Source organism: Cyprinus carpio, chromosome A7, assembly GCF_018340385.1.
Source record: "Cyprinus carpio isolate SPL01 chromosome A7, ASM1834038v1, whole genome shotgun sequence".
In the NCBI taxonomy this organism is placed as follows: Eukaryota; Metazoa; Chordata; class Actinopteri; order Cypriniformes; family Cyprinidae; genus Cyprinus; species Cyprinus carpio.
In genome coordinates this window covers 40,806,279-40,828,648 of record NC_056578.1, presented here as the reverse complement: position 1 = coordinate 40,828,648, position 22,370 = coordinate 40,806,279, and the positions used below count along the sequence as shown (strand labels likewise).

Genomic DNA, 22,370 nt, shown 5'->3' with positions numbered 1-22,370 from the left:
ACAATAATCCACGAGTAATCCACACCACTCCAGTCCATCAGTTAATGTCTTGAGGAAAAAAAAAAGAAGAAAATAGTGTTTGTAATAAACTGTTTCATCATTAAGCCATTTAAACTTCTAGAGCTGTTTTGGACTGTTTTTGCTTGTAAACGGTGCTTGATTTGTGCATATTTTTCTCCTGATTCAGATGAGACATGATTTTCTCTAGAGGAAGCATTATTATGGATAATAGACTTGTATTTTAGCTGGAAACAATGGGTTTGAAGTTAAAAACGTCTTAATGATGGATTTGTTTCTTACAAACACGCAGCTTCTCACTTCACAAGACATTAACTGATGGACTGGAGTGGTGTGGATTACTTGTGGATTATTGTGATTTTTTTCAGCTGTTTAGACTCTTATTCTGATGGCACCCATTCACTGCAGAGACAGTGATGTAATGCTACATGTCTCCAAATCTGTTCTCATGAATAAACAAACTCATCTACATGTACATTGGATGGCGAGAGGGCGAGTCCATTTTCAATTTTGGGTGAACTATTCCTTTAAACAGATAGATGTTTGGTTCGCTGGTTCACATGCAAGTTTAAAAAAAAAAAACAAAAAAAACCCACAACAAAACACTCCTCTTATGTTGAGCAAACGGTTTCTAATTTTTTCAAAGTTTCACTCCATTCCTGGACTGATGTTAATCAGAAGTTTTGCTCGGTTAAAATTGAACACAGTCTGTCGTGTGATGTCTGCAAGGCCTTTTGAAGGAACTGCATATATTCAGAGGCCATCTGTTAAACTGTTTTTATCAAGGACACGCCACTACTTTGCAAAGACTTGAATAACATTCACAGGATGAATATTAAACACTTCTGCAGCACCATCTGTTTCTCGATGAAGGAGTGTTGACACAATGTTTAAAATAATTCTGTAGCATTTCGGTTCAACATGTATGTATGTATTTACTATAACAACTAGTAACAACCCCCAACCTTAACTCATTTTAAAGGTATAGTTCACCAAAAAAAATAAAATTATCATCATTTAATCACCCTCATGCTGTACCAATCCTGTATGAGTTTCTTTCTTCTGATGAACACAAAAGAGGATATTGTGAGAATAACCAAACAGTTGCCAGTAGACATTGACCTAAATAGTATTTTTTGGTCTGTGGGGACCAACAACAACTGTTGGGTTGCTGACATTCTTCTAACTATCTTTTGTGTTCAGCAGAAACTTGTAAAGGTTTGGAACAAGTTCGGAAAGTAAATAATACAAGCATTTTTCGGTGAACTGTACCTTTAAGTGCACTTTATGTTACACAGTACTTTCTTGTGTAAGTACTTTTAAATGCTTTAAAATAAAAGTGCAAACTTACTTGATATAACACTCTATATCTTTATGTAATGAAACTTAATTGACTGAATAAAACAACAACTACAAGTAGCTAGAACTCCAGTGTAAATGAATAGTTGCAAACTGATTTAAAGTTGACTGCTTTCTCATAAGGGTGGTAAAATTAACTACACAGTCAAAGAAAAGCTCTAATGTCACAAGCATCACATAAATACGTATTTTTAGACAGCAGATATGCATGCGTCACTTATTAAAACAATGTTATACATATGTAGGTTTAATGGAAAAGTAAGAAAAAAGGACGCAGAAGGACATTTTCACATTATTCATGATGAACTGATCCATTCGGGGCATGACAGAATCCTCTGCACAAACCAGCTCAAACACACCTGCGTGGAAGTTTCCAGTGAGTCTGAAGACCTTGATCACTTGGTTTAGACATCTCTTGACTAAAACAAGCATTATTTTATTATTATAATCATTTGGAATAATTTAGAAGGAATTATTCATGAATATATGCTGTCTTAAAGCAAATAGACACTATAACCTCCAGTTTTGTTCAGAGAATAAGTTACTATTGCTACTTCATACCCTGAATGTAACCTCAGGTTTTGGAGCCGAAAAAAACGGAGGATATCCGTTACCTTACTCGTTTATATCACATAAACTCTCTGGAATAACTCCTGGAAATATAACAACCAAGTGCTGTGAAACAAACTGATGGAGGTGCTAATAATCAGGCGAGGGCTCTCTCTAGTGGGCTGGAGAGGGAGATGCATTTCAAAGAAACTCCTCCCCAGGAACTGGATTGATTTGTTTTTTTTGCAACAGACAGGTCTGATTTGAACTCATAGATCCATTCCACATCAACTCTTATCTGTTATCTACATGATAAAATTATGAAAATCATACATTTTATTGGTATCCTAACCCACTGGGCCTCCTTTTTTTACAATCTATAATTAGGTTCTCACATTTTGAGAATCATGTTAAATGTCAGAATATGATGCAATTTTGATAAATATTGATTACAAGGTTGAAGTACATTATGTGACTTAAATCTTTTAAATTAGGGGTTCACAAATATATTTTTTTTAAATCAAGTACCACCTTGTGAAAAAGAGGTATACTTCAGCATACTTTTAAAAAGAGTATGTAGAGAAGTAATATACTTAAAGGGATAGTTCACCCAAAAATGAAAATTAACAAAAGTTAACAAAACTAAAAGTAAACAACTAGAAAAAGCCAAACAAAATAAAAGACAAGAGTTCAAATACAATTTCCGGAACTTGAGAGTGCTTTATTGAAGGACCCACTTAAGTAGGACTTAAGTACATATTTATAAGTAATTTCAAATTGGTCTTTGAAATATGGTTAAAGTGTGCGAATGTGCTGACAAGCATTTATGGTAACCTAAAATATTTCATTTCTATTGAAACTTATATCTCGTGTTTTAAATATATTTGCAATTACACATTTGTAATGAAGTTGCAATTTAGTACATTTAAAATACATTAACTTTTAATGTAATATTGAATAAAACACTACAGTTAAAATATTAATCAAGTAGTTTACATGTGCTTTCATTTGTTAGTCAACCGTTTTAATTGGTGTAAAGTTAAGAAACAGTCATGAAAATGCTCTCTTTAAGAACACTTAAGTGGGCTTTTATTTTATTAATATCATAGTTTCTGCAAGTACATTAAAAAAAAAAACAACCCTACAAGTGCACTTCCAATACAATTGAGTGCACATCTTTTTCAGTTATATTTGTGGTATCTTTAGTTAAAAACAACTCATGCAAGCAGTTATGCAAATTAATTTTTAATTACTTTACATTCCAACATTACAAAAATGTACAAACATCTGATCCAAACTTTTTGTGATGGCTGTTTGTTAACAGAGCATCTGTCACTAACCTGATAACTGTAATTGGAAACTACATGTAGTCATTCTGAATTCAAGCCTGAATTATTGATCGGAAGGTAGGCAGGTAGTAACCATCCTTTTTTCACGACTGTTAGACAGTGAACATGTCTAAGAAAGTTAAGGTAAGGAAATGCTCTTGGTTTCATTATATTAATTTGCTATGCAGTTATTGTTAGGGCTGGGGTGAGAAAGGTGTGTGCAGTACATATGTGGCATCCACTCAAATGAATACTCCTTGTGTTAGGAGTACAGCATTAGTCTTCATCTACTGAATAAGGCTTCCTTTGATGCTATAAACAGCATACATGAAATAATGCATGATTATAAAAGAATGTTGGAGTCGTGTCTGGATTATATGAGCTTGTACACTCGGTAAAGTGAGAAACAAAGCATCCCTGTATTAGCTCTATTTTGACTTCGGTTAAATCAGATATTAAGTCACACAAACAAGTGGTGGCAAAAAGTTACTGCCACTTAAAGGAGCCATTTGCTGATTTGTGTATTTAGTTATTTTTAATGTATAATGTCTACTGTGGTACAAAAAAAAGTATATTTCAGGTTGGTTTAATTACTTAGATACTCTGGTAATGCTGCAGTCCTGTTATTACTTGACCATAGTACAGCATTTGACACCATAGACCATAGAATTATTATTACATGGCTTCAGTGATTGATAGGGTTTCAAGGGACTGTTTTAAAATGTCCTATAGAAGTTTTTCAGTTGCCTTGGGTGAATTTACATCATCTACGGCTCCTCTTACATGGGGGATTCCCCAAGGATCCATCTTGGGTCCTATTTTGTTTTCATTATATATGCTTCCAACTGGGTCTATTTTTAAAAAACACAGCATATCATTTCACTGTCACACTGATGACACACAAATAAATATGCCAGTAAAGAAGGAAAGTAGCTCACTAGGGCCTCTTCTTGCTTGACTGAATGACCTGAAACTTGGGTGGATGAGAATTTTTGCATACGAATGAATCTAAAACAGAGATTATTGTGTTTGCACCCCCAAATACATACGGTCCCCTAAGTTTGATTTAGGCCCTTTATCTATTCATGGCAAATCCATGGTAAAAAAAAAGGGGGGGGGGGGGGAATTATTAATTAGGGGTAGCCTACTTATTGATGAGTCATTAAAATTAGACAAACATATCAATGTTATTGTCAGATCAGGCTTTTTTCAATAAAGAACACTGACAAAGGTCAAGCCATTTTTGGTCATTTTATGATTTCGAGAGAGTGATGCATGCATTTGTGTCTTCACGTCTGGACTATTGTAATTCCCTGTATGTGGGGATTAGTCAGTCCACTTTGTCTCGAATGCAAATTGTCCTGAATTGTCCAAGATTGCTGACCGGCTCTCGGAAATGGTACCATATTACCCCTATTGTCTGCCAGTCCGTTATAGGCTGCCAGTCCGTTATAGGATTGATATTAAGATTTTGTTGTTTGTTTTTAAATCTTTAAATGGCCTTGGACCACCATATCTTTCAGATTTATTACAACCATACTCACCATCCAGATCACTTAGGTCCACTGAACAGAAACTTTTGACTGTCTCTAGGGCAAAACGTAAATTATGGGGCGTTTGTGCTTTTTCAATGATGGCCCTGAGACTTTGGAACAGTTTGACGTTAAATATTAGAACAGCTTCCACACTGGGGTCTTTTCAAATATCTTTTGAAAACTCATCTTTTTTTTTCCTCTGGCTTTTTTGTAGGTTTTTATTTAGTGATATTTTGTCATTTAATTTTGTGTGGTCAGATGTCTCTGTGCTTTATAATATTGGTGTGTAATGTATGTTTTTGCTGTTACATGTTTAAAAGGTGTACAGCACATTGGTCAACTAACTGTTGTTTTTAATTGTGCTTTACAAATAAATTGCCTTGCCTTACTTAAGGCAAGTTGTACTACCTAAAAGAAGCCAATATGTGTATAAAAAAAAAAAAAAAAAAAAAAAAAAAGGTCACTCTATCAAAAGACTAAACACAAATACAAGCCAAGTGTACTTCAGTGAATCTTGGTTAAATGATTAGGAACAAGTATAGGCCAAAAACACTTAGGGGCGGTTTCCCAGACAGGGTTTATAATAAGTCTGGAGTAGGCTTAATCTAGAACATCTAATCATGGCTTTAAAAAATGGCTTTTCTGAAACACTGGTCTATGGAGTACTGAACTATAATAAACTAGATTTCTTTAAAACCAGCTGTGCTAATCTGAATTAGCATCACAGAGATTGCCTATAAAACATGAAATGAACCAAGACAAGCATAAAATTGTATGGAACTGAAAGAAATCAATAGATCCAAGGAAAAAAATACTCAGGTAATGAATTCTTGCATAAATTCATTCAATCTATTCATACATGTTTGTTATCAATATAATCTCTTTGTAATGAATTCTTGCATAAATTCTTGCAATCGGTTTATTCTTGTCAGTTTTGCAACATTTTTGTTATTACTATTATTTATTATGTTATACATAAAGCAGCTGTTTTAGAGAGAGAGAGAGAGAGAGAGAGAGAGAGAGAGTAATGGTCAGAATTATATTGATTTAAGAAAACATGATCAAAGAAGGTTGTGAAAATAAATCTGTATTGTTTATCCTTTAGATCTTCAGTTTCTCTAATACACATTGGCCACAATTATTTATAGTCCTATAAATAATTATCTCTGAAGATCTATATTCCATCATATTTATGTTTTTCAGCACACCACGGTGACTAGGAACATGAAATTATCCAGCCATGACTTCCTGTTTCACAGCAATATAGATATGAGGGAACACAAATGCCAAATTCGTCATCCATTATTTATCATCCATCACTATGAGAAAAAAACAAAGAATATGATGTGCAGCAACAGATTGTTGAGCTTCTCAAAATATGAAGTCAAGGAAATAACACAAAATAGAAAGTAAAAAAAAAAAAAAAGTAAGAAAAGAGCATTGAACATGTCCACCTTTAGGACAATAATTAAGGAGTTCCAAGCAAAAGGAAATGTTACACATCTGCCAACAGTATATTGTCTGTGTCTATATTATCTTAATGCAATGTGAGGAAGATAGTTTGAGAAGCTGAAGACTCTCCAAGGAACACAGCTAGATAATTGCAGAGTCTTGGCATCAGACAGACTTATAATGGGCTGTGGTTGGATCTTCCAACAGAACAGTGATCCAAAAGGACCATCAAAATCAACAGAAAATGGGCCACTGGGCAAAACGAAGGTTTTGTCATCGCCGTCTCTGTTTCCTGACCTGAACCCTATTGAAAACTGAAGAGAAGAGAGTATCAACATGGAGCTGGGAATCTGAAGGATCTGGAGAGATTCTGTATGAAGGAATGGTCTCTAAACTCTTGTTAGGTGTTCTCCAAACTCATCAGGCATTATAGAAGAAACTCGCTGTAGGCAAAGGGAGGTTGCAAAAAGTATTGAATAAAAGGGTGCCAATAATTATGGCCAATGTGAACTAGAGAAAAACATTTCTATCATAATGAGATTTCCCTTCCCTTCTATTATACTTCAATGAAAGGTTAGGGTTTTGTTTATTTATTTATTTGAATAAAAGATCAAATTGATTAAAAGTGCAGATTTATTTTCACAGGCTTCTTTGTTTATATCTACCAAGGGTTCCAATAATCTTGATATATAAAAACTGGAAACACAACCTTAATCTGAAGGTTAACCTGCCTCCTGGTAGGTTTAATTTATGCCTCAGTTTAGTTCTGAAGTAGCTCAGTAGGAAATCAGCCTATTAAATACTGGACTAGACTTAATCTAAGACTATTTAAAACCAAGACAGAGAAAGCAGAATTCTGTTCATCTGGTTTAAAGGGCCATTTTAGTCTAGTACTAGAATAAATCTCTGTCTGCAACCCCCCCCCCCCCCCCCCCCCCCCCCACCGTAAAAGTGGGCCCAAGAAGTACAGAAATAGTACACTAACAGGTCTACTAGTAATGATGTTTTATTAACAAGGCTCGGGAGGAGCACGTCAGACACTTAGCCTAATTAGCACAGGTGGAGCTCACTTAAGATAATCAACACTAGGGTATAACTACAGCTGACTTACCCCCATCCATTGATGGTTTATCAGCATCCCCCCTCCATCCCATCTCCTCCACTTAGAGTTCATTTTACACTTTTATGTCAGATCCCTGGGGGGGGGTACTCTAGGTTCGGGCCATTCCCGAGCTCAGAGCCCTTCCCTGGACAGCACGCCAAATATGCATTATAATACTTCAGCTAATTTTATGTAAGTGTGCACTCGTGAAATACAGTGATGTGATATATACATAAAGTCTACTTGAAAGTTACTTAAGTTTACTAAATAAAATAAAACTGAAGAATACGTTTTGCAAGGGACGCTCTACCACGACCTCACGTTTGCAAACTCAGGACATGTACAGTACAGAAAAAGCTGCTATACGTTCAAAATGACATACTATTATTACGACAGCATAAAGATGGTACTAAACTAAATATTATCTAACAACTAAACCTTTCTATCTTATTATCTCTCTATCTTGACTACTGTGCAAAAGTCTTGCATTTCCATATTTGGTGACTTTTTGTAAAAAAAACTGTTCAGAAATCAGCTGTTGAGTTTTTAAGGGGAGGAGTTTGGCAATGCTGCTTTAGGGAAGGAAAGCAAGAGGACAAATGTGTAGCATTTCGCACTTGATTGCGAGGAGACTTCTTTCCGCTCACATCTGTCTTATGTTATGGTCAAAACCAGAGAAGTATCCAAAAAGAGGCTGGATTCTGTATACGTCAGACATCTCAGTCATGTGAACTAAACATTCATGAATTATACGGCTGTCACTTTAACATGTTAATTTAGCCCTCTAAACTTCAAGTGATTTTTTTTTGGTATGTGTGTGAGTGTACATGTGGTAATGTACATGTCTGAGAGCATGGGTTGTTTGTGGGATGGACTGTCATGTTTTTTTTCTAAGCGTGGGAAAGAGAGAGAGATTTCTGGGTATAGCAGAGTAACTTGACGTAGTTTTGGGAGGAGAGAGAACGTCGTAGACGAACACACCATTCATTTTACAAGCACATATTTGAGCTGCTTCAAACTCAGCCCACAGGAGTGAGAGGAAACCACTTTTCCCGCTCCCCCTTCTCTTACTGGGACTGTTTGTAGAGCAGCTGGGTGGAGTAGAGCTCTCTCACACACTCATACTGCACGCACACACACTCACAGATGTTCATAGACATGTACCTCTCAACCAGCGAGGAGTCTGATTTGGTGAGTCCCAAATATCTTACTTTTTTTGCCATTCGTTTGTGATGTTCGACATCCATTTTCTGCTATTGTAAACAATTCTTGGCTCTTTTCTGGAAGTTTCTAGGCTAGGATTTTGTGGGTGGGAAAAACACATTTCCTGAAAGTTTCCTGAACTTTTTTCCCCCACAGTTTTGCATTGATGTGTGAGTGTTTTAGAGACTGTAAAAGTGTCAGTGTTTGTCTTTACTTTGTGCTTTTAGACATACTGAACTTTAGGTTTGTAAACTACTGTCTGCAAGTTTTTGGCATCATAATAATTAATGGAAAATCCTATAAGGTTTCTGTAATGTCTGGATCACTTTTGTACTTTTTTTTTCTTTGTTAAGAGTAGTTTCATATGCAACATACGTAACATTCAAATGTGTTTCCTCATGTGTTCATCATGAGGCTATATATATACAAATACTGTACTAAAACTTTTAGTTTTCAAGTTTACAATTGATATATATTTGAAAATAAAATTATTAACTGTATAAGATTTTAGAAGTTGTATTATTTACAGATTTTTCTATAAACAAAATAAAAATTATTATTTGCTTGATTAGCAAAGTACTTTAATGAAAAGGTGATGCATCCATCACATGGTTGTTGTTGTTGTTGTAGTTTTTTTTTTTTTGTGCATTTGTTTTTCTAGATGGATAGACCCAGAAAATTCTGGGTAAATATTTTTCCAGAGGTCATCTCCAGCACAAATAATTCTATACACAACAAATGAAAACGAAATTAACAATAAATGAGAAAGAGAGATAGACAGTTAACTTACACTACTAATTACATTCTTTAAACAAGCAAATCCCCTAAATAAATGCCTAAAAGAGTGAGGGTACATAGTGACATTGTCCCAGTGTGTGTGTGTGTGTGTGCGTGTGTGTGTGTGTGTGTGTGTGTGTGTGTGTGTGTGTGTGTGTGTGTGTGTGTGTGTGTGTTGTGCATTTAAATCTGTGTGATTTAGTCAATATGTGTAATTATCCATACTGATGTCAGGTGTTCTATTTGACAGGGTAGTCCTTGATTGAATGCATCAGAGTGAATTTGTGTGTTTGTGTGAGTGTGTTTTTATGCTCTCTTTGACCTCTCAGAAAGAAAATCTGTGCTAAATAGCCTAAGGAGCACAGCTGTGACATGTTGACTCTATGTGATTTTGTGTGTGTGTGTGTGTGTGTGTGTGTGTGTGCGCGAGAGAGAGAGAGAGAGAGAGAGAGAGAGAGAGAGAGAGAGAGAGAGAGAGAGAAATACCAACATAGGATCACTGGAATATTATGCCTCTACATACATTGTGCAAAACTCCAAAAATGTACCAACAGTTCATTGCAGTTTCCAGCTGAAATAAACACTTGTGGCAATAAAACGCCAATTTTAATTCCATCTCACACCTTATGATCACTTGGGCAGATTACCAATTAAAAGACTTATTTTTGCATGGTTCCTTGTACAATATTATGTTATAACCTTAAAATGCCTTTTGCCACAGTGTATAATTTGTAAACTAACACATTTTGAGCTTTGCATCACATAATCCAGGGACATATTTTTGCCTTTTCAAATATAGTAAACTTGCTTTGTAGCACACCCGGTACAACAATGCACTTGAGATGCGAAACGCTCTGGTGCAAGTTCTGTGAAACACAAGTGACATAAAAGAGCTCAAAGACTTGTAGACGCAAGCTGAAATGGCACGGTTACTCCTGCAAATGCATTTTTATCTTACTTTTGCTTTTGTTATCAGTATTGGTAATGTTCAGTCAGGTTTAGTGCAGGTGGTACATTATTTTCAAACATGATAGGGCTTTAATCTTTTCGCACCATTTACCAGATAATTTCATTTCTGACCTGCCACAATACGTACAACAAACACAATAAATCATTTATCTCGTTAATCTTTTTTTAAACATGTTTTTAGTGCAACTTACTAGACCTTTTACTTTGAAAGTGATAGAGAGAGAGAGATAGAGAGAGAGAGAGAGAGAGAGAGAGAGAGAATTTGTGTGTTGTTTACAGTTCATGTTTAAAGGTTCTTGGGCAGACAATCAACCCTTGTGAAAAAGAAGTACAGGTTAAGAGTACCTATTATGGAAATAATATACATTAATAGAATATAATTAAGTGTGACCTGAATGAAATGTTTGGGCTCTTAACTGAATGTTAATTGCATTTTAATGAAAATGTATTATAGTTTAAATGTATATTAAATGCAATTAGCTTAACTTTAGAGTGGTTTTGACCCACTTAAGTAAGAATTAAGTCAAGTCAAGTCAAGTCACCTTTATTTATATAGTGCTTTATACAAAACAGATTGTGTCAAAGCAACTGAACAACATTAATTAGGAAAACAGTGTGTCAATAATGCAAAATGACAGTTAAAGCAGTTCATCATTGAATTCAGTAATGTCATCATTCAGCTCAGTTCAGTTTAAATAGTATCTGTGCAATCATTTGCAATCAAGTCAACGATATCGCTGTAAATGAAGTTACCCCAACTAAGCAAGCCATAGGTGACAGCAGCAAGGAACCAAAACTCCATCAGTGACAGAATGGAGAAAAAACCTTGGGAGAAACCAGGCTCAGTCGGGTCGGGGGGCAGTTCTCCTCTGGCCAGACAAAACCAGCAGTTCAATTCCAGGCTGCAGCAAAGTCACATTGTGCAGAAGAATCATCTGTTTCCTGTGGTCTTGTCCCGGTGATCATCTGAGACAAGGTCTTTACAGGGGATCTGGGGCTCATCTAGTTCTCCTGGTCTCTACTGTCTTTTAGGGCTGTAGAGGTCCTTTCTAAGTGCTGATCCACCATCTGGGCTGGATACGTACTGGATCCGGGTGACTGCAGTGACCATCTGATCTGGATACAGACTGGATCTGGTGGCTACGGTGACCTCAGAATAAGAGAGAAATAGACTAATATTAGCAAAGATGCCATTCTTCTAACGATGTAGCAAGTACATTGGGTGTTATGGGAAGTGTTCCCGGTTCTAGTTTACCTAATTAATGCAGCCTAAAAATCCTTTAACGGATTTGGATATTAGAAGCGTATTAGTGTGTTATGTGTAAGCCAGGTTAAAGAGGTCTTTAATCTAGATTTAAACTGCAAGAGTGTGTCTGCCTCCTGAACAATGTTAGGTAGGTTATTCCAGAGTTTAGGCGCCAATTAGGAAAAGGATCTACCGCCCACAGTTGATTTTGATTTTCTAGGTATTAACAAATTGCCAGAGTTTTGAGAATGCAGCGGACGTGGAGGACTATAATGTAACAAGAGCTCGTTCAAATACTGAGGTGCTAAACCATTCAGGGCTTTATAAGTAATAAGCAAGATTTTAAAATCTATATGATGTTTGATAGGGAGCCAGTGCAGTGTTGACAGAACCGGGCTAATATGGTCATACTTATTGGTTTTAGTAAGAACTCCAGCTGCTGCATTTTGGACTAGCTGGAGTTTGTTTATTAAGCGTGCAGAACAACCACCCAATAAAGCATTACAATAATCTAACCTTGAGGTCATAAACGCATGGATTAACATTTCTGCATTAGACATTGAGAGCATAGGCCGTAATTTAGATATATTTTTGAGATGGAAAAATGCAGTTTTACAAATGCTAGAAATGTGGCTTTCTAAAGAAAGATTGCTATCAAATAGCACACCTAGGTTCCTAACTGATGAAGAATTGACAGAGCAGCCATCACGTCTTAGACAGGTTATTAAATGCAGAGTTTTTAGGTCCTATAATTAACACCTCTGTTTTTTTCAGAATTTAGCAGTAAGAAATTATTCATCATCCAGTTTTTTATATCAACTATGCATTTCGTTAGTTTTTCAAATTGGTATGTTTCGCCGGGCCGCAAAGAAATATACAGCTGAGTATCATCAGCATAACAGTGAAAGCTAACACCGTGTTTCCTGATGATATCTCCCAAGGGTAACATGTAAAGCGTGAAGAGTAACGGCTCTAGTACTGAGCCTTGAGGTACTCCACACTGCACTTGTGATCGATATGATACCTCTTCATTTACTGCTACGAATTGATGGCTGTCATATAAGTACGATTTAAACCATGCTAATGCACTTCCATTAATGCCAACAAAGTTTTCTAGTCTATTCAAAAGAAAGTTGTGGTCAATAGTGTCAAACGCAGCGCTAAGATCCAATAGCACTAATAGAGAGATACAACCACAATCAGATGATAAGAGCAGGTCATTTGTAACTCTAAGGAGAGCAGTCTCAGTACTATGATACGGTCTTAATCCTGACTGGAAATCCTCACAGATATCATTTTTCTCTAAGAAGAAATATAATTGTTAGGATGGTACCTTTTCTAGTATCTTGGACAGAAAAGGGAGATTCGAGATCGGTCTATGATTAATTAGTTCTTTGGGGTCAAGTTGTGTTTTTTTTTGATGAGAGGCTTAATAACAGCCAGTTTGAAGGTTTTGGGGACATATCCTAATGACAATGATGAATTATTAATAGTCAGAAGAGGATCTATGACTTCTGAAAGCACCTCTTTTAGGAGCTTAGATGGAATAGGGTCTAACATACATGTTGTTGGTTTAGATGATTTAACAAGTTTATACAATTCTTCCTCTCCTATAGTAGAGAATGATTGGAACTGTTCCTCAGGGGATCTACACTGTCTGATGCGATACTGTAGTTGACGGCTGCATGGTTACAATTTTATCTCTAATAGTATCGATCCTAGAAGTAAAGTAGTTCATAAAGTCATTACTGCTGTGATGTTGGGAAATGTCAACTCTTGTTGATGCTTTATTTTTCATTAATTTAGCCACTGTATTAAATAAATAACTGAGGTTATGTTTGTTTTCTTATAAAAGAGATGAAAAGAAATCAGATCTAGCAGTTTTTAATGCTTTTTTGTAGGATAGGTTACTTTCCTGCCAAGCAATACGAAATACCTCTAGTTTTTATTTTGCTCCAGCTGCGCTCCATTTTCCGGGCTGCTCTCTTTAGGGTGCGAGTGTGCTCATTATACCACGGTGTCAGACTGTTTTCCTTAATGTTCCTTAAGCGTAAAGGAGCAACTGTATTTAAAATGCTAGAAAAGAAAGAGTCCAGTTTTACTTAAGTACATCTTTATATGCAATGTCATCATTTGATTAATTAAAATATTGTTATATAGACTCTCCTGATTAAAAAGAACCCAAACTCACTATAATCCATCATTTAGAAGATATTCCTCATAGAGCTGTAACACATCAAACCAGACAGGTGCAAGTGAGATGCAGCAAAAAAAAATTTTTTTTAAATAAATAAAAATAAAACAACTGTACCTTTCACGTGGCATTTTCGTTCATAACATCTCAGTTACATATGGTAACCTTCGTTCCCTGAAGGAGGGAACAGAGACATCATGTCAGTGACCGACGAATTGGGATATCGCTTTGATAGACCATTCCACTTCGAGTGTAAACTAAACGAATTATTGCATCCAGCTGCCGCTGATCACAACGTGAGTATAAGAACACATTAGGAACAGGGACTCTGCAGAAGCCCCATCCTTCCCGAAGGAGTTTTCGGGAGCAAATACACATATAGCATCTGTTTAGTTTAGGGATGTCAATTTTCGATCATTTCTATGATCGATCGTCATTTAAATTAACGATCAATTAATCGATTAATCGTTAACCTTAATGCCACAAAATCACCATAATGAAAACACGCACAAAACAGCAAAAAAAAAACTCCAAAACACACACACACACACACGCTTTCTCACTTGAATTAAAGTGGTTTTAGTCTGAATAAAATGCTGGTAGCAGGATTATAAAGTAAATAGATGTGATAATGATCATTTGATAAAATAAAGAGAGAGCGCCACGTTTGAGGTCATTTTACTTTGTTGTCTGTTTCCTATCCCGCACGGAGACCACTGAACGAGCCTCTTTAAATGGTTTTGTGGTGCTTGTTGTTGTATTTTAAAGTACAATTATATTGTTTTCAACTGAAATTATGGCATTTAAAATAAAATGATCCCAAACGTAAGTGTGGTGCGTGTGCTGCGCAGTAAGTGAACCGCTTCCATCGGCGCTGCAGCAAAACACACTGTTGCTCACATTAAATCTTTTTATGTGATTATTATGTCCAGTACTTAATTTGATCCTGCTGGATTCTGTTCTGGAAAATGTCAGATTTTGAATTTTTGCCATATTCGCAATGTATCAATTTTAAACTATTATTTATAATGTAAACTAGGCTTGTACTTTACACGCATTTGCATATAGACGGAAAAGATCTTCCTCTTCACATGAGCAAAAACGTCCTTGGCATAACAGCAGAGTGAACCGGTATACTACTGTCTTAAACTGACTAGTGTAACCTTTTAAATGTTTAGTTGACTATTTTATTTTGATAATGAACAAACTGCGATGTAAGTTTGAATTGCTGGAATACGTGTGCGCGATCGAAACAGCTGAGACTTAAAAAAATGTAAATAAAAAAACCTTTTCCGCAAAAGTGTTTACTTTAATTTGCGCACACTCACAATAAAAACTGAAGATTTGTGCTCTTGTAAAATAAAGCAAACAAAAAGAATGCGCATTGTCATCCTTTTCTTTCCGTGAACTTATGGAGCGCCGCCACACTTCTGTTAAAAACCCTATATCAAAAATATAAAAAACATATATATCTCACATATAAAAAAAAAAAAAAAAGAAAACAAATTGTTATTTTTATGTTAGGCCTATTACTTATATATGCTATACATTTTCCTTAAAGCATCCCATTTTGTCCCAGGGCTTAGGAACCTGTGCACTAGTTAGGTCCAAGCAGAAACTTGTGAACGATGCTAGTTGTAGCGTCACCGTTTAGTGACATCACTGAATGCTCCGGGAAAACGTATCGTCAGTGTCAGTCACAGCGTCTGTTAATCGCTGTTTTGAATCCAGCAATTATTTATTTACAAATGATAAGCTCTGATTATGACAAGTGTGGTATAAACGCTTTGTTTATTAGAGGAGTAATAGGTTAACTGGAAAATGTTAGATGCCTCTGGATGCCGTTTGACCATATTTATGTGGCTTTGTTCTGGTTTGCCGGTTGGTCACGAATTTCCACAAATTCAATAACATAACATTTGGGCATTGTTTCTTTTCCTAAATCATCACAGTCTAACCCTGTAATTTCGCAGGTTTATTTTATTATATTTCTCTTTTAATCACTGTTTTCGCATCTCTTACTGTGGTAAACATGCAAAGGCAAATTAAAGGTTTTATGAATTAAGAATTCGTTCGATTTATTCATTTGTTTCTTCATTTCAGTTAAATCATGGGTTATTTGGGGAACAAAATTAATGAAAACATGGACAGTTGCCACAAATTAATAAGTCATAGGAACGAATTAACAAATTGATAGCCTTTCTGTCCTGTGTCCTGCAGCCCTGCAAAGCACGCAATATGAAACTATTATATGGGCAAATGACTTAGTTACTACATTTCTATTGCTTTCCATGTTGAAGAACTTTTGTGTTGTTTTTATTTTAATGTACTTTTAAAGTGTAAATCACATTAAAAGCTTATTTTGTACATTGTGAATGAATGATGATGCACGTCACTGTCACTCACAGCCGCTTGCACATGTTGAGTGCGCACAAGCCACACGCAACCCAACATTAAATCGGTGAACCGACCATCGACAGCTTTAATCGATTGCATCTCTTATCGACAATTAATCGATCATCGATTAATCGTTGACATCCCTAGTTTAGGTGTATATAGAGAAATTGGACGTGATTGAAACCCTCTTGGGAAGGCAGAAGTCTGCTGGGGAAACACGGGCTCTAAGGCTATACCGTGGACTATACACATACGAGTAACGCTTAGGTCTCAATATGGAACCCAGCCTTCCACGGTTCTCATAGATTCATCATGAAGGCCTGGCGCCGGACGTTCCGCCGCATCCAGCTGCTGAGGGTGATGAAGGATATCAACAGGCTCTACAGTACAGACAGTCTGGAGCAGTTTTAGCAAGTCGACACTAACTGGAGCCTCTCAGTGCCACTACTTGTTTGAGGTGAGAACACAGGAGGATACCGGCTCTACACGAAGGCTATAGAATGTAGCAAACGTGTTTGGGGTCGCCCAGCCCTCAGCTCTACAAATATCTGTCAGTCAGGTGCCACAAGCCAGCATCCAGGAGGATGCATCACTTCTAGTTGAGTGAGCTCGCAATCTGAAGCGGGCAGGGCACACCCTGTGCCTGATAAGCCAGGGTGATGGCATCCACAATCCAGTGGGCCATCTTCTGCTTAGAAACGACATTCCCCTTCTGCTGGCCTCTGTAACAGACAAAGAGCTGGTCTGAGGTCCTGAAGCTTTGTGTCCGTTCTACGTAGCATCTCAATGCTCGGATGGGACAGAGCAAAGCCAGGGCTGATCACCGCTTAGTATTTGAAGGGTGTAGTGGGAACCTTGGGCATGTAGCCGGGCCAGGGCCTCAGGATTACCTTATAGTCAGCCGGCCCAGATCCTAGGCACGAATCGTCGACCAAAAAAGCGTGCAGGTCCACTAACCCTCTTGATGGAGGCCAGTGCAAGCAGGAGCAGAGTTTTCAACAAAAGAAACTTTATCTCAACTGAATGCAAAGGCTTGAATGGGCCCTGCTGTAGTGATTTTAGCAGGATGGAGGGAGACAGCTTTCGCTCCAGCCCTTGCTGCAGAAAGAAAAGCACGACCGCAATTGGGCATCTTTGGGGGTCTTCTCGGCGAGAAGAACACTACTCGACGAACAGGTTCCACTTCAAGGCGTAAGTGTGTCTCGTAGATGGTGCTCTTGCCGAAGTGATGGTGTTCACTACCTCCTGGGGTAGTTTACCTAGAACCTCCGTGTCCCATCCAGGGACCAGATATGGAGTTTCCAAAGGTCTGGACGCGGGTGACAAATGGTGCCCTGTCTGTGAGTCAGTAGATCCTTCCTCAGAGGAATTGGCTAAGGAGGGGCTGTCGTGAGGACTTTGCACAGTGTCTGTGCGAGAAGCTCACTGGGGGAAATGCATATTTGTGTAGGCCCCGCGGCCAGCTGTGTGCTAGTGCGTCTGTGCCGAGTGTTCCCTCGGTCAGGGAGTAGAACAACTGGCAGTGAGAGGTCTCTGGAGAAGCAAACAGGTCTACCTGAGTGGCTCCAAAACGTCTCCAAATCAGCTGGAGTCGCCATTCTCCCAGGAGCATTGCTCGAGACAGCTCGTCGGCTGCATGGTTGAGCAGGCCCGGAATGTGAACAGCACAAAGTGACCTCAGAACCTTCCGACTCCAAAGGAGGAGGTGGCGGGCGAGCTCGCACAACTGATCCCGAGACTGTGCTAGTATAAGCCAATCATCTAGATAGTTGAGGATGTGAACACCCTGCTTTCTGTGGGGAACAAGAGCCGTCTCCACGACTTTCATGAAGACACGAGTAGACAGGGACAGCCCGAAAGGCAGGACCGTGTACTGAAATGCCCGTCCTTTGAACGCAAACCGCAGAAATGGTCTGTGTCGTGGAAGGATCAACACATGAAAGTACGCGTCCTTCAGGTCGATCGCTGCAAACCAATCTCGGGGACGGACGCACCCGAAGATGCGCTTCTGTGTCAACATCTTGAACAGAAGCTGATGAAGGGCCCGGTTCAAAACTCGCAGATCCAAGATTGGCCATAACCCACCGCCTTTCTTGGGTACAATGAAGTAAGGGCTGTAAAACCCTGACCTCATATCGGCTGGAGGGGCCGGTTCTATCGCTTCCTACGTCAGTAGGATTGCGATCTCTGCCCACAGAACAGGGGCATCGGCCACTTTTACTGTAGTGAAGTGGATACCGCTGAACTTGGGGGGACACCAGGCGAACTGAATCGCATAACCGAGGCTGATGGTCCACAGAAGCCAGCGAGACTTGCTGGGTAGTGCTAACCAGACACTTAGAAACCGTACAAGCGGGACCAGCGGATCCACAGCCGTACCCGCAGTGGGGCAGCGAGGCGGAACAGGGACCCAACTTGGGTGGCTTGTGGTTCCACAAGTTGGCAGAGGGTGCGTGAGTAGGGCCTTTGTTGATGCTCTTGAACCACCCGCTGCTGCCATCTGGCGAAGGAGGAGGATGAGTGAGGTCCGGTGCTTGGCTGTCCACAACTCTCCGAGCCCTCCTGGGACCCAGAGATAAAGGAAACCACTCTTTTGTCGAGAATTTGGGTACTATTGGCTGTGAAAACAAAAGATTCTCCACCTGGCCCTCCTCAGGGGGAGGGAGTGGTGCATTCGCCATCTCCCGAAGAGCAGATCCCTCCATCTCTGGGTAGCCTGTCTCAGGGCTGCTTGCTCTTCCGTTTGCTGCCAGGTTTAGCGGGGGCCTGGACAGGCGGGGCGGCCCGCCCACACCCGGCTCCATGACGCTGCTTTGCTGTAGGCTGCTGCGGATGCAGCGCGGGAGCAGGGGCGGACGCGGGGGCCTGCCCTCGGTGACAAGCAAGCTGGTGCGCAGCAGCAAGTGGATGGGTGGAGGAAGCATCTGCCCACCAGGGCAGGATGTGTCGGATCCTGAAATCCTGAATGTCGGAGGGATGAATGCCTCCACTGGCGGGATTGCCAAATACCCCTTCGCTGCACCGCTATCGAGGGTGGTGAGGGATCAGGAGCTCACTGACCGGTGCTGAAGGTGCTGTCCACGACCTGGTGAGCTCGTCATGCACTTCCGGGAAGAAAGGCACTGAGGTGGGGCTCTGAGAATCAACACGAGCCACCCGAGAAACCAATCATCCAGCCTTGAGGACTCGGGACGCAGTGGAGGTTTCCACTCGAGCCCTACCCTCTCGGTGGCCCGGGAAAGCATAGTTGCCATCTCTGGATCCGATTCAGGCTTTGCCACCATCCTGGAGAGCAGCAGCGTGGCCGAATCTTCATCGGACAGCTCTCCCTCCGATGCTGAGATCGACATCTGGTCGGGAGGAGATCCACTGGATACCTCTGGTACGCTCTTTGAAGAGGGCCCAGCGCGTTCCGTGGGTTGCTCCACTGGATCGGAGGAGCAAGAGAAGTGATGGTCCCCAGAGGGTTGGTTCCCTTCGGGGTTTGCCACCACTGTAACCCTCAAACTGCCCAGGCTACTGCCTGTCTACCGTCTGTCCACCAGAACGAGCCCCAGATCATGGCAGAGGCAACAGGACTCCCCCCCCTTAAGGTAACAGAGCCTGGTTCGCAGATCCGAGATGGTCATCAATGGCATCCTTATAAGGACGATCCGTTGTCTTTATAAAGACGCACCCGCGGAGCTCTTTTAAAGAAAATTGCTCTTTAGGAAATGCTCTTTTAGTGCTGAGATGCACAGGGGAGATGGCCGCTTGCAACACGACAGGGGGTAGTGCAGCCTGAAGTGCACAATCAACTCGACACTGGAATGACCGCCGCTGAAGCGCCATCTCGCTAACACAGGAACCTTCCCAGAGTGTGCTGAACTCGTAGTTTACAGCAGACACAGTTGAACAAAACGATATTATCGCTTGGGTCCGAAGTGAAAAGTTGTTATGCATCACACCTGCTGCCTTCTTATACTCACGCTGTGATCAGCGGCAGCTAGATGCAATAATTGCATGTCAATGTGCATTGGCTCATTTAGTTTATGCTCAAAGTAGATTGGTCTATCAAAGTGAAATCCCAATGAAGTTCTTAGCAATGCATATTACTAATCAAAAATGAAGTTTTGATATTTTTATGGTAGGAAATGTACAAACTATTTTCATGGAACATGATCTTTACTTAATATCCTGTTGATTTTTGGCATAAAAGAAAAATCAATCATTATGACCCATAGAATGTTTTTTTTTTTTTTTTTTTTGGCTGTTGCTACTAATATACCCCAGCAACTTAAGACTGGTTTTGTGGTCCAGGGTCACATATGTCAATTGAAAGGTCTCACAGAGTAAAATAAAACAAGCATTACTGTTTGGGGCTTTGACTAAACTTATGTGTATGTCACTCAGGAACAACTACTTCAAAACTGTTGAAGGCTAAGAGAAAGGTTACCCTCATTCCAAATGCTGTAACTTTTGATTACCTCATGAAATCACCACAAAATGTAATTCACACACAGCTCACGTGTTGGGGAACACCAAAAATAATTTTTCTCCTACCTTATTGCTTTCTTGAGATATTTTTATTTTATTATATTAATACTATTATCTGCAAGTACAGCTTTTTTAAAAAATATACTTTCAAGCAGTGCACATTTAAAACAATTAAGCACACTTCTTTTTCACAAGGGCACGTGCACATCTTGCAGAAACAGATATGCACACACACTCCCGCACACACACACACACACACACACACAAGTAAACGTGCAGGGGGATTAATCACAGAAGACGACACAGATGGAGTGACTGTGAAGAGCAACGCAGAGGCAGAGAGCGAGGAGGATGGGGAGGGAGATGAAGTGGATGCAAAACAGAGGACATACTGGAGAGACAGGAAGACTGTAGAGCATACAGAAGCCTGGATGCCTGAGGAACACTACGGTTATGCCGAAGACAGCAAGGACAACGTGTAAAAGAAAACCCGGCATTTAGAGGGGCAAATCACTGCAGCAGAGGTGCCAGCATCTTTCGCATCGGTGCAGCAGGCTCTAGGGAGCGGGGAAGGGCTCTTCATAGAGGAGCATGGCAGCTTGGTTTGCTGGTATTGCTGCGGCGGGATGGACTGAGTCTCATTTATTGTTCTAGAAGAAAACACACCGCCACTGTCTACACAAGCCACTGCAGCTCTCATCATCCACTATGCACAGGGATGGAGAGCAAGCACATGGAATTGCATGCCATCGTCAACAACACAGCAGAACTCTATGTTCCCACAGCAACAGCATTGATTACATTAGCCCGGGCAACAGCCAAGATATTAGGTAGCACTTTACAAATTGCAGTTTTAGTGACAGCTACAGGAAAAACTGTGTTTTCTTTGAACTCATTTTAATTTTTGATACCTGCAGCTTTCAGGTTTTAAGTATAATGTTTGCATATAAGTTGGTAGATGGTGGGTGGTGTATATTGTAGTTGTTGTTAGAGTTTACTGAAGTTTGTGGTTGGTATGGTGAGGAGAGCAAATGCTCTAACTGGATTGGCTGATGAAGGCCTCCTGGATACGACTGCTGAAACGAGCAACAGGGAACCAAGTCAAGAACAACATCGGTGTAAGAAACTATACATCTTAATATACACTATTTGCGTGTGCGAGCGAGTGGAAATTGAGAGCAAAAGGATATGCTAGTATGTTGCTGAGTATTTTTCTTGTGATTTAATCTTTATATATTCTTGAATGATGGATATTAAACCCACATTTCACTTGTGACCTTGCTTGACATTAGGTGACCGTGATTTCATGTAAACATAGTATCTATCAAGTATGTTAAGGTTTCATTTCTAAATATTTTCTTGATTCTCTCTACAGCCTTTCATGTGCAGGAAATTACATACAAGATGCACACATTTTAATGTATTTATGTGTTATTATTACTAAAAAGAAGTGCACTTAATTCTATTGATTGTGCACTTGTAGTGTACTTCAAATCTTAAATCTTTTGTATATTTTTTAACAATATACAAAATATTAAAATAAAAGGCCACTTCAGGGTACTAAAAGAGAGACACTTTCATGACACACTTAAGTACACTTTAAAAAAGTGTACTTGGAAATAATGTCAAATTAAAAGTTTGGGTTACACTTTATTTTAAGGTGTTCTTGTTAAAGTGTAACTATGCATTTAAGTACTGAGTAATATTAATTAACTACTGGTACTTATTATAAGGTAAGGGTTAGGATTAGGGTTTGGTTCAGGGT

At 39.3% G+C, this 22,370-nt stretch overlaps 1 protein-coding gene across 3 annotated transcripts in view; it reads left to right on the top strand.

The window, feature by feature from the left end:
* The first annotated feature begins 8,374 nt into the window (after positions 1–8,374).
* cacnb2a (calcium channel, voltage-dependent, beta 2a) overlaps positions 8,375–22,370 on the top strand; it is a 34,748-nt gene continuing 20,752 nt past the window's right edge. The window contains exon 1 of one of the 3 annotated variants that reach the window (XM_042761186.1): positions 8,375–8,534. In XM_042761186.1, the coding sequence (XP_042617120.1) occupies positions 8,490–8,534 (45 nt within the window). In that variant the 5' untranslated portion in view covers positions 8,375–8,489. Of the gene's footprint in view, positions 8,535–20,810; positions 21,724–22,370 lie in introns of those variants that run through there. The other 2 variants (XM_042761185.1, XM_042761187.1) reach the window with 2 other exon arrangements.